Raw genomic sequence first — 13966 nt, 5'->3', positions numbered from 1 at the left:
ACCAGCACAATTTTCTGTATTTATCCACTTTTATAAATAAATTCAGACAGAAAATCCATTGTTTTCTGTCTGTATTTATGTGTAAAAATCCATAAAAACGGAAAACAGGGAGCCTTAACTATAAGTAAAGAAAAGTAGCACTGTGGTTTGACAGCTGACCTGCACGCAAAAGAAAGGCTACACATATACTAATTAACCACATAAAGAAGGACTATATGGAGTCTGCAAGATGATGTTAAATAGCCAAAAGCACTGTCGTTATTCCAAATGCCCATCCAACGCTTGACCAGCATAGCTGCCGAGGTTTAAGATTGCTTATGTGTGACATTTCCATAGTTTCAATATACTTATGAGTGACATTCAACGACTGACTGACACTTTCTCACGACTAAAATCATGCAACAATGTCCATGGAAACAGACAAATATCAGAAATCACATTCATTTGAGCAACGAAAAACTCAAAGGAACTCGGCAGCAGGTGATTTTAACCTATTATTGCTAAATAATCAGCACCCTCCACCCTAACGTCCGCACTAGGTGCAGCTGACCCACAAGCTATGTCACAAAAGCAGCAACCCACTGAGCTATGCACATAAAATACAGTTCTGTAAATGGCGGTAGACTTTCTTTGCAGCAAGCATATTAACCCCTTGTGCTACTTTATGGTGAGAGTCAAAACTGGTACTAGACATAGCCTCAACCTCTTTCCAGCAGCAACATTAATCTGGCTTCTGGGTAAAACCTACACTATATAAAACAGATAAAAAAAACTACATAAATAAATAGATAAATAATTAAAAACTATCCAGGAGATTGCTCCGCAGAGCCCAACAATAATAATGTTGACATATTTTGAGCAATCAAACAGCAGAAAAACCATTCCAATGTTAGCGGTTAAAATAATAGTTTTTGACTTTGGAAACTCAAAACCAATATTCTCATAATGGAACAACATATCCTGATCACATGGCCGGCATAACGGAAATGATCAACAGTTAAGCCTGCCGTAGTTTCCCTGCGACGACAGACCAGCTCCCATTAACAACGTCCTAAGAAATACGTACAGATGGCACTGAAGTCTGAGCTTCACTAATAGTTGAATGGTGAAAGGCATTTCACATTAATTAATTTCACCACTGAATGCCAATTTATTACCTATAACTAATAAAACAATATGGAAAATATGTTTTCATTTAAATAATCCGCCCTGTAAAATACTTGGAAAACTGTTATTGGTAGTTGCTACAAATATATTCCTGATTTTGTCTTGTCTTGTATTTTAGTCTTTCAAGTTCACTTGCTTAGAGATGTATACTTAAAATGTTAACATTTTCTGTGGACGCATATGGAAAGGATGTCTGATCTGGAAGAAGAGACAGTCTCATGCTAAAGGTGAAAAGATCAATCCCTGAGTTTTGGGCGAGCGTATTGTCAGAGAGATGCCTGTCTACTGGAAAACACAAATTCAGCATAGACAAAAAAGAATATTTTATAAAATCTGGTTTTGAGCAAACATGTTTTGGCACTCTATAATGTGGAACTTTTTTTATTTTTAGTTTATAAAATGTGTTTATTGATGGTCAGGTACATATCAAATTTTTCATTTCTCTGCACTTCTTAAACAAAGGTTACATTTTATGTTATAGCACAACCTTGGTCAATGATAACTACACAATCACATATATACGTTCCTTGAGCTGATAAAATCATACAATCGTTCTTAATATCATATCGGTATTAATAAAATAGCATAAGTATCTCAAATACTGAATTACCCAGGTACCATTCCCTTTGATTCTGCAATTGGTATCTGTCACTCTCCAGGATCAGACCTCAGATATTGTACAAATGGATCCCAGAACTCCCTCGGGCGGGAGGACCTTGGTAGTTTCTCTGCATAAATTTCCAGCTGCTCTCTGCATGTACGCCATGTCTGCTAGCCAGTGTTTTCTATGTGGCACGTGTTTTCTTCCCCATCGCATAGCAACTCGCCTTTTGGCCAGCAGCAAGGCTATGGCTAAGAGTTTGCGTCTGGGGGGCTGTTTTACTTTATATAGACTGAGGAGGCAGACTTTTGGGGTATTAGGAATCGGCTCCATTAGCATTGCTCCTAATGCGTTAGTCACTTCCTGCCAGTATCTGTGCACCTGCGGACCTGCCCAAGCTGCATGCCGGAAATCTGCCTATGCGGTATTACAGTGCAGACATCTAACAGTGTCGCGGAGACCATATTTATGTAGCTATACTTGTGAGTAGTATGTCTGTTGCAGGAACTTAAAATGGATGATCCGAAGGTTACAATTGGGTGTAAGTACTTGCAAGAGCGCACAGCAGTATTCCCAGTTTTCTTTGGTCAGTGGAGTGCTTAGCACATTGTTCTCCATCGCACATTCCTTTTGTCTATGTTGCTCTAGGTGAACCGCGTTATAAAGTTTGGTAATGAGATGATGGCGTGTGGGTGATACGAGAAGTATCTACAGTGTGTTATGTGTAGGGAGCTCTTGAGAAAATGTGGGGTAGATGTCTTTTATTGTGGCCCACAGCCTAAAATACGCAAATACCATTAGCGGCATGCAGTTAGTAGCCGGCATTGCTTCTGATTGGGTTATGAATTGACCATTAGGAAACACATCGCTCATTGCATGTATGCCCATTTCTCTCAGTAGTGCTTGTGTCTTCTGTTCTTGCTTCACTGTTATTTGGGAGTGGTGCAGTAAGGGCATAGTAGGGGCGTAAATTGGAGACCTTTCAGCTTGTTGCATCAGTGTATGCCATGCCGTTGTAGTGGCTACTGTGTTTATTTCTGCGCGCAGAGTCCTCCGCTTTAGTTGTGTCACCAGGGTAACTAATGGTGTTGGGTGGGCTATATCCGTCTCCACAGCCACATGTGGGATGTAGTTGTGCGCCTGTATCCAATAATGTGTGTACTGTGCTTGAGCACACAAATAATAAAGTTGTAAATCTGGGGCCCCGAACCAACCTTGCATGTAAGGTTGACAGAGTTCTACCCACCCCCACTTTAGGTTGTTTGCCGGCCCATGTATGTAGTCAGACAAGAGCGCTGCTTTATGAAAAACAGTTGTGTAAGGACAATAGGAATGTTCATGAAGAGATAGAGAAGCATGTTAGGAACACCATTTTTTTTATCGCAATTCTGTCGGCCAGCGACAATGGCAGCCAGATCCATCTGGCCACTTAGCTTCCCATTTTTGTAAAGGCCGTGCAATAATTTTCCTGCAACACCAATTCAGGGTCACAGTGTATCCAGATACTTAAGTATTTGACTGGATCTGTTCGCCGTTGCAGAGGGAAGTCCGATGGGATTTTCTTTGTAGCCAGTGTTAGTGGGATTACCACGGACTTGGTCCAGTTTATACTCATTCCGGAGTAATATTCAAATCACGTGTATTCTCATATTAACATATTTAGATTGTCATCTGGGTAACGGGTGTATAATACCATATCATCTGCATATAATGATATGCTAATGGGGCGCAATTGGAACTGCAGTGCTACATGTGCATGTTTTTGTCTAATCTTGCATGCCAGTGGTTCATGTGCTAGTGTAAACAGCAGGGGAGACAGTGGGCAGCCCTGCCGCGTTCCTCTGTTTATATATACGGGGGCAGCCAGAGTGCCATTAATCCACAGTCTTTCACACGGCTTAGAGCATAACATTTTAATCCAATGTAGGAACGGTTGCTGGAATCTCATTCTACAGAGGACTGAGAACATGAATGACCACTCTATGGCGTCAAATGCCTCGGCTGGGTCCCGAAGGTCTGCAGTCACAGGCAAGTCCGGCTCAAGTTGGTGAAATATAGCAAATATAGTGCACAGATTGTGTGTCATTGATCGTGTTGGGATGAATCCTGATTGGTCTGGCAATATTACATTTGGCATCAGGGGTTGTAATCGTGTTGCTATTATTTTGGCTAGGATTTTAGCCTCTGAGTTTATGAGGGATAAAGGTCGGTATGCGTTGCAGTGGGCCGGGTTTTTCTCCGGTTTGAGTAGTGAAATTTATAATGATTCTCTTAGTGAAGGGGGGGGAAATCTGTTGTTGTATGCCTCCGTGTACATGGCTAAAAGATGAGGGGTCAGGAGGCCACTAAATTCTTTATATATTTCGCTTAGCAGACCATCTGTTGCTGGACCCTTATTATTGGGAAGGGACTGATTGCCTCTTTAATCTAGTCCCCAGTAATCAGCTGTATAAAGTATTTCCTGACAGCCAGGCTAAAGCTATGTCATTGAGATATTTGTTAATGTCGTCAACTGACAGGATAGGTGTGTGAAGTATAGCAATGGGAGTGTGTATCATAGCGTGATATGCCATTTGCATCCATAATCTGTAATATATGTGGGGTGGTGCGTGAGTTTTGTATTCTGCCAGCTAGTGCGTGACCCGAGCGGCCTCCCTCCCCATAGTTCTGTGCTACATGTCTTCTTGAAAGGTATTTCTCCTCACTATTGGTAAACTCCTGGTATATAGTCATTTTATTCCTGATCTCGGCAAGTAGTGTAGAGCTCGGGGTCCGTGTGCATCTTTGTTCTAGTGAGTGGATTTCCTTTTCTACGTTGGCTAGCTGTTGTCGTATGTCCCTTCAAACCCCCGCACGTCTATTTATACAGAATCTTCGAATGGTCACCTTGAATGCCTCTCATTGTGTTCGGGCACTAGTGACTGATCCAATGTTATGCTCAAAATAATCTATTATAGCTTGTCTTAAGTCTACGTTAAATACTTGGCCCAGTAGTGCGGTCGTCGGAAAACACCACTTAAATTGCCTAGGGGTGTGTGTGGGGAGAGCCAGTACTAATCGGACAGGTTCATGATCCAATAGTGTCTTGGCCATGTGGTCTATTGAGCTTGTCCAAGTACTAGCTCCACTGGTTGCTTTCCAGTAGTCTATTCAGGACCATGTGTTATGCACAGCTGAGTGCAAGTGTCCTCTCTGTGCCCTAGGTTCTATAGCTGCGAGACATCTAAAATCCCCTATTCCTCCATTCCGTCGCTGAGTGCCTTGGCTGCTTGCTTACTATATTTGTCGTTACTGGTTGACCTGTCTATTACCGGGTATAGACATGTATTAAAATCACCACCCCCATGCTATTTCTGCTGGCTCTAGAGTTTTCAGCTTCGCCCATATTTGTCAAAGAAAGCCAGGTCATCTACATTCAGGCTGTATGTGTTGACTACTGATATCATTGTACCTTCAAAGTTCCCCTGTATTATAAATTATCGGCCTTGAGAGTCCGTCAGTGTATGCAATATGGAGAACCGAACACCTCGCTTGACTAGTATAAGCACTCCATGTGCATAGTTGGAATATGAGGATGCTATTCTGAATGACGCCCATCTAGTCCCCACTCTTAGTTCAGAGGTACTGATAAGGTGTGTTTCTTGGAGGCAGACCACCTCCACACCATGTCAGTCGAGGTAGGCTAATACTCGTCTTGTCTTCTGCGGGTTATTTAGACCCCTAATATCCATGTAAGCAGTGTGAGTGGTCTAACGGTGTGTGTCATATCTTATCTCGGTTAGTATGTTTTGGGTGTGACTATGTGTTGGCCGTGTTATCCATAATGCAGCGGTGATCATGTCATCTGTGTGTGTACCAATAATGTGGAACTTTAACAAAGGATATCCTGTTTGTCCATACATTTCCCTCGAGGACCTAGCCTTACTTTGCCAGTGCACAAAGGAAAAGTGTATCCATTTGCATGGTGCTATGCCCTGCTGGAGCCCCCACCCACCCATTCTTGCAACAAGCATTGTCCAACATTGACAAACAAAATGTCAGCAGTAGGTTAATAAATTAATTTTTTACTTACTGGAGTCTCCAAGAGTAATAATGATCCGATACTCACTGTAAGAGAGAGGGTCTCTGGCATGGCACCGTGGAAATCGCTAGCCTGGCTGTCTCTTCTTAAATTAAGGGTCAGAGAGGACTGTGAGACTCACGTTGTCGTGACAACTGCTGAATTCAAGTCGGGCTCTGACTGCGTGGACAGGGCACCACAGCATCACAAGTCAAGGTCAGGATTAGGAGATTAGCAGTGGTGATTCTCAACTGCCGGCTTCCCCCTGTTTAACTTGGGCCGCGCAGGGCACAACAGCAATTAATTCCTGGGAGCCTGGGGCCCCGGAGGCAGGGAGGAAATTAAACATCCTACCACAGCATGTGCTTACCGGACACAGCTCGTCCCCAACAGTGTGTCCACTCTATGGGGACCTTATGCGACCCAGGGACTTCACAAATACTACTTACCCACATACAGAAGTACTATATAGAGCCTGCAAGATGAGCATGTGTAAAAGAAAAGCAGGAAGCGGCTGCCACATTTAAAGAATCAAGCGATGCTTGCGGTGGTACAGCAATTAGAAAAATAGTTTTCCCCAGAACACATAAGGAATGGAAGCGGACAGACACTGTAGTTGGGCGGCGCTGTTCTGCAGAAAACGGATGTAAGATATCGCTCCATGAACAAATTAGGAGGCAGCAAAAAAGAGTAATACTGCACTGAACCAATGGGAAAGCAGCAAGCAGGAGAAAAGTCTTGTATTGAATACAGCATGTCTTCCATATAGCGCATGTGCGCTGCCTTGGCTCGACCTAAAAACCATAGAAATTCCCTGAAAAAAACAAAGGTTACAGGGAAGTTATAGTTAGGCTCCGGTTCCACTCACACAAAACCAGTGAAATTCAGCATAACACATTCCCCCACAGTGCACTGCTTACACGTCACATATTCCATCACTTATGACATGGTCAGTGACATCACTGATGACATCACTTATGACATCTCATATGACATCACTGATGACTTCATCTACATATTCTCTGATGCACCCACTCATACCCCATATAACCTTTCATATACCCACTCCAACTTCTACTCTCCCATTCTCAAACCTGTTCACAGACCCATACAGGAACTTACACAGCTGCATACTATTTTATAGATCAACACATATCCACTCACTCACCCATACAGCCACTCACACACCCACTCACTCACTAATACAGCCACTGACATATCTACTCATACACCCATACAGCCACTCAGACACTGAGTCAGTTACTCATAGAGTTACTCAGACACCTACTCACTCATTCATTCATACAGTCACTCTTATACCCCATCACTCACCTATACTGCCTTTCACATACCCAGTTACTCACCCATATACCACTGACACATGCATTCACTCACTGACATTGCCATACACACACTCACCCATACAGCCCTTAACACACACTCACTAAACCATAGAGCAACTGACTCACCCACTCACTCATCCATATAGCCAGTCACGCACACCCTCACCCATCCACACAGATACCCAGACAAACATACAGGTACACAGTCAGCCAGTCACTCGCCCATACAGCCAGTCATGTACCCAGTCACACACCCATATGGCCATTTAGACACCAACTGACAGACAAGACATCACAAGTTATAGTTAGCTGAGCTAACTATAACCCGTGCCCCTACAGTGCACTACTTGTACCTCATATATTCCATCACTTATGACATGGTCAGTGACATCATCGATGACATCTCATATGACATCACTGATGACGTCATCCACAGATTCTCTGACGCACCCACTCACACCCCCATATAACCTTTCATACACCCACTCCAACTTCCACACTGCCATTCTCAGACCCATTCTCAGACCCATATCAGTCCTTACACAGCTGCACACTATTTTATAGACCAACACACACATCCACTCACTCACACATATAGCCACGTGTGTAGGTTCACATAGTACTTGTAATAAGATAGGATACCTGCATGAAAGGAGATTAAGTGGCTTTCAAGGTCCTGATGAATTGCCATAGATATTTAGGGACTGGTCGGGCAAGAAACATGTTGACCATTGACCACTTTGTGAGAATGTAAGGAACATTATTCTGCTATACATTCTCTTTCTGTTTTTTAACCTTCACATTGGTCAAATAATAAATTGGAACAAATAGGGTATCCATAGTAAATTGTATACATTACAACCGCTCACCAAGCTCCCTTGAGACTTGTGTTCACTACATCTTTTCCTCAGATTTTCATTTTGGAGGTAACCAGGTCGCTCAGTTGCAACCCTTAAGGCCATTATTGACAAAACATCTCTGGCAAAAAGCCCCCTTGAGGGACCCGTTGGGCACTGCAGTGCTGGCCCCTCGAGGAGCAAAGCCCCACGATGAGGTGGGTGAGGGCTTGTGCTTAGAGAAGCTAATGCTATCATTGACCTCCTTGGTTTTAGATACCGAATATAGGAACCTATACCCAATTTCAGAATAGTATTCTTTAATGGCTACTGATATCATTTATTAGAGTGTATACCTGACCCTAAACTCTCTAAGTCCTCTGTTTTTAAAAAAAATCTATTGTGGTAGAGGCAGCTAGGAGAAAGACATTAAACTGCTCCCCCTTTCTGTAGTACTTCCTAATGAAGATGGAAGAACATTATGTCCTGGGGTACAATATTACTGCGCATGAATTATTTATAATTTGGGTTTTTGATTCATCTAACCAAGACTGCGGGCTGCTACGTATGAAAAATTACAAATGATGTTCTTTTTCTGCGATAAATCTGTAATTAAGAAGATATAAACAGCTTCATCAGAGCATCATCTAGCTGCTAACAGAGCTAAGTAAGCTTCTGTGAAGTAGCAGAAACTAGATTTAAACATGTGAAAAAAGAAGCAGTGAGGACCTGGCTATAGTCAGGCCTGGCTTCTAAGCCACGATTTTACCAATGACCCTCAGAGGCATGGGCCTGCATAAAACAAAATGTGTGAGGCTCTGCAGACTATGACATAAGACATGAAATAAGACAAAGAAACTCAGTTTGCCAGGCAGTGTGGAAGAACATTTTCCGAGAGAAAATCGAACTCACCTCTTTCTCTCCCAGGCAATTAAACATTCCATGACATCGTAGTCTACAAAGCAAGACTATTTATGTTATTTACTTGAGTATTACATTTACTAGTAAGTGAATTAGTTTTCTCCAATGCTAGTTGGCAAATGTAGTCCTTCCAACATTCCCTGACAGTTTCAGAACTACTGGTGTACATTCTACTTGCTCTTGAGGATTACTCTAATATGGCAGTGGGGACTTACGTGAAAACATGCTAAAAAGTTAAAATGCCAGTTGGGGTCTTGGAGGGATAGTTCTACATATTTAAGTTTTACAAGAGTTGGTCACGGGGAACAGCCATTACAACGCGGTTTTTACCACGCAGTGCAGTTACATCGCATGCATTACAACGCATGCGATGTTACAACGCTATGCCATTACAACGCAAGTCTGTACATCGACTTGCGCTAGATGGCGTGCTAACATTACAAATAGTGTAGTTTACTATCCCAACACCTTCCCTACTGTTAAGTGGACTGGAGTTGGAATAGTAAATGACACTTTTTTAATGTTAGCAAGCCATCTAGCGCAAGTCGATGTAAAGACTTGCATTGGAATGGCATAGCGTTGTAACATCGCATGCGTTGTAACGCATGCGATGTAACTGCACGCATGGTAAAAGCCCGCGTTGTAATGTCATACATCCGTTGGTCACTGTTGTAAACTTAGGAATTTATTTATGAGAGCCTTGTGTCACTTTTGCACCACATAAAGTGGTACATACATAATGCAGAGCTCTCGTAAAGAAGCCACACAAAGTCACGCTGCGTGGCTTTGAGTGGCCTGATAAATAATTAGTTAAGTTGAAAGAGAGCAAATTGCTGTGCAGCTGTACTCTGCGCACCGTAGTTGTTCCATGGGCGTTGCGGTGGTTTTCCCATGCCACACCCATGGAATTTGACGCTGTTCCAGATTTACCATGTGATGTAAACCTGGGGAAGTGTCAAATCCATATGCCTCCTGAGGTGAGGCGTAACAAGGAAAATATGTTAATTTCTCCTTTTTTTTCCCCTCTCTCTTTCCATGTGTGCTGCAGAATGCAGCCCATATAGGAGGAAAAACCCTAGTAGGATTGTTTTAGTCCAGGAAGGTGCCCCTTACTACACAAAAACAATCCTGCCTGCAACAAAGGCAACCTTGTACCATGGTGCAAGGGTGCCTATGTTGGCGCTAGGCTGCCAAAACGGCGCCAACGCAGGCAGAAAGGACCAGAATGCAAAGCATTGCTTAAATAAGGTGCATTCCTGACTTTTCACATTGGCGTAGGGATGTGTAGGAAGGTGCCTTGCTGGGTTGCCCTACGCCAAAATGCCATAAATGAGGCCCTTAATGTACGTATGTTTGTGAGGAACGTAATCGGTGAGAGAAAAATGTACAGTTACTAAATCATGCCAATTTGCTACAAATTGTGCACCTACCACAACTTTTAGCTTCTTCTTTACTCCGTCACCAATGTAGTTTGGAAAATAAGCCTTCACTTCAATGTCAATCAGACCAGCCTCCAGGGGCACGATGATAAAGGACACAGCACGGGAAGATCTGCCTCTCATCGTCACTTCCTGGCGAAATCTCTTCTTTGAAGTGGAAGCGCTGCAGAATTTTTCATTGTACAAGAGCTCCACGCGAACCTGAAACAGACGCGTGGAAAAGAAATGTGTGAAAAATGGAGCATGGATGAACAGACCTTAGACCTGAGCAACAGCACCAATTCCTGATGGGAAGCCACACCCATGCAGTACCCTAGGGGACCCACAATTCCCATATACAAGACCTTGGTCTCAAAAACACACAAAGCGGTCTGAGAACGTTACATCCTTGCTCGTAGAATGTGTCAAAAGCACAAAATGTTTCCTGTGGGGCCAGAAAATCGTAATCCTTATCCTGTTTATTGACACTTGGACAGATTATGAGATGCTGTGCCCATCGCCCTGTTTCCCAGGCTCCTTGTCTGTGATGATTGGTTGCTGTGAAACAGATCAGTCTCCCCACACAAATCACTGCATTAATTGGATTTGAGAGGGAGTAGGGAAAGCCCGGTCAATTATTTCGTTCTGAGCCTTTGTTTTCGAAAACATTTTGGATTTTATGGTAACAAATACCTTAATTTCATCGTCGTTTTCCTCGTAGTTATAAAGCACGGCTCGGATTTCCACCTGTTCGTTCCTGACGGCAGAGTAAGGTAGACGCAGGTCCATGAAGTACTTCTTGAACACAGTGATCTCATACGGATCGGCCACACAGATCCCTGCAGTGAAAGAGGTTCACAGTCACTGTGGTGGCAAGCAGGCAAATACCGGCTCCAGGACTCACACGTTTTTTCTGTCTAAGGGTCAGAACCTCAAGTTTAGATAAAAATAGACATCCCCGACATATTTCCTGAAAGGTTGGTATTTAAACGTACTTGTTGCACAATGGACCAAGATCCCACACCTGAGGCCTTTGGCCCTCCTTATTGGGTATGTGGTTAATACCGCAGCTGGAATTCCCAGTACCGCAGGATACGTTCTTTTCTACTGCAACAAGGAAATGGGGAATAACTGCAATATGTGGTGCTTCCACACCAATTCCTGCCTGTTTTTCCATGAATGTGTGGCTCTTTCCACAGATAACGTCCATCTGCTTTCCACAGATTAAATGTGCTGGATGGAAAAAACCTGAAGCAGCGATTTTTCCCACTGCACTGTTATCCTTGATTCAGAAATACACTCCTAGTTATAATCTGAATTATTGTAAATCTTGTATTGAGGTCCTTGTTGAATTCATTGGAACACTGTGCTGATGGTGTGAAAATAGTCTGAGTATACAGTTTTGAGGAGAATACTCACACTGAAAAACCTTTGTTACACATAAGGGGCTATTCTCCCTCCGGCCTTGAAGCCGCTGCAACTATTAATTCTTATTTCCATGCTATTGTGGCCAGTGGTACTGGAACCATTTTCAGAGGGGTGGGGCTGCCCCATTCAGTGTCACATCACTAAACTCATAGGGACTGTGAAAAACAATCAAGGGTCACACAAAGAACAAATGTAGAAAATGAGCTGCACCCATTTGGCAACAGAGCAGTAAGCATGTAGTATGAAGCTGGTGGTGAATTTTGGAGCACACTGTTTTTTTAATAAACAATTTTATTGGGTTTTGAAACAAAAGCGAGTACAAAACCAGCAGTACGATACAGCACAAGGATAATCACGTCCCACAATTGATTAGGAGGTAGGTCATAATACATCGGGACCCCAGGGGGTCATAGGTGAAGCAGGTAATAAACAGGGAAGACAGTTTCAAGTTATCAGACCCAGCCATTTGCCCCAAACCTTGCGGTATCTCTTTGGGCAGCCCCATGCCTTGTACAGGGCCTTCTCTTGCGTCACACACCAATCAACTCCCCCATGCCACCTCCTTATGCAAGGCTGGTTGGGACATTTCCAGCTGGTGGCGATGTCACGCTTTGCCACAATCATTGCCGTGTTTAAGAACAGTTTTTCATTCTGGGACCCGTCCAACACGTCCGTGATCACCAGAAGGGCATGCAATGGGTTGTGCTGGACCTCCCAGCGTACGACCTCTGTAAGTTCTTGCTCTATACTCCCCCAGTACTGCTCTAGGAAGGGGCACGCCCAAACCATGTGGAAGAAGTCGGCCTGGTCTTGGCCGCAGCATGTGTAAGAGGCGGATGGGTAAAGGCCAGCTCTGTGGAGGTGAGCGGTGTGAGGTAGGCTGCATGTAAGTAGTACAGTTGGATCAGACGGAGTCTGGCAGACGCAGTAACCGTCTTAGGTGCCATCAAGGCGTCCTTGAGCACACTGTTGCAAATAAATTACTAAAGCATGGTGTGGTAGCACACTATCCTTTACAGACAGCACATTTCCTTTAAAAACCCCACTATCTTTGCACAGACATAGTATTACTGAGAAAACTATTAGCGCACAAGCGATGATGTGTGGAAATCAGGTTTCAGCAAATATTTGTCATTTGCGCATAACCAATAAAGTGTGTTGATTTGTTTTGATCCTATAAAAATCTTTGTCTTTTATTACACCTCAGAATTTCAAAAAATGCTTTATTGCTGTTTTTCTAACTGCTGTTATATTGGGAAATATGTGTACAGTTCATTTATCAATATTTAAACTTTGTCGTGTTAAAAAACAAAAAAACGACATGTTGCAGCCGTTCCTTTCATACCGCAATATTGCAACATAGTTTACTTTCAAAATCCTCTCACTTTGCAGCAGAGAAAGAAAAATAGACACCAATCTCAATGTTAAAACAATAAGCAGCAATTTGTCAGAAGTCATAGCTTGACATTTGACCTGTTTTTGAACTATTAGCAAATCTGAGAAGCTAAGAACAAAATCGAAAGATATCTTTTTTGCTCATTTATTTCATAACTCCAGCATGGTTTTTTTGGGGCGCTGCAGCACCCCCAGCATCTCTCTGTCCGGCACCTAGGATTGTGAAGAATTCAGACAAAAGTAAAACATTCCAAGCATATGACCCTTGGGCAGATTCCATGCTGGAGGATTAATATTGTTACAGGTAAATACCCTTTCATCACCCTTTGCATCTCCACCGTAGACCAAGCACTCACCCTTTCCGGGTGAGAGACTGACAGCAAGAACTTCCCAGGTGGTGACGGAATCCTTCAGGTTCATCTGCAATGTTTTACTGGAGTGTCTAAACAGAAACACAGTGATAGTCAGGGTGGGCTGATAGTGGAGAAGAAGTCAAATCTTGACAAGTCATAGGCCTAAAAGTTGCAGGAGCAAATGAAGGAGAGAATAATAAGAGCTAAGTTCGAAAGTAAGAGTGGTGCCAAGGGCAATACCACAGGCAATGATACAGCAAAGATAAAGACCTGACAAGGGTTATCTAGTCTAGTGAACAGAGTTGGTGTGATGAGAAACATTGAGGAGCTGATTACGATTCAGGGCTGCATCGTAATGGGCTGCTCGGTTTTCTTTTCAACTGCCTCATTATGATGGAGACGGTCAGAAAGTAAACCGGCCGGTCATCCCGGCTGGCTTCCGAC

General features: G+C 43.2%; 1 protein-coding gene across 2 annotated transcripts in view; it reads right to left on the bottom strand.

The window, feature by feature from the left end:
• The window catches only part of LOC146832982 (complement C3-like), a 1287425-nt gene that overhangs the window by 793622 nt on the left and 479837 nt on the right, over positions 1–13966 (bottom strand). For both annotated transcript variants that reach the window (XM_085600525.1, XM_085600526.1), the window contains exons 19-21: positions 13526–13611; positions 11040–11185; positions 10359–10568 (exon numbers count right to left, since the gene is read on the bottom strand). In XM_085600525.1, the coding sequence (XP_085456651.1) occupies positions 10359–10568; positions 11040–11185; positions 13526–13611 (442 nt within the window). The remainder of the gene's footprint in view (positions 1–10358; positions 10569–11039; positions 11186–13525; positions 13612–13966) is intronic.

This window comes from Triturus cristatus, chromosome 4_2 (assembly GCF_964204655.1).
Source record: "Triturus cristatus chromosome 4_2, aTriCri1.1, whole genome shotgun sequence".
Taxonomy (NCBI): domain Eukaryota; kingdom Metazoa; phylum Chordata; class Amphibia; order Caudata; family Salamandridae; genus Triturus; species Triturus cristatus.
Note: the sequence above shows the minus strand (reverse complement) of the source record. Positions and strands in the feature narration are given on the sequence as shown.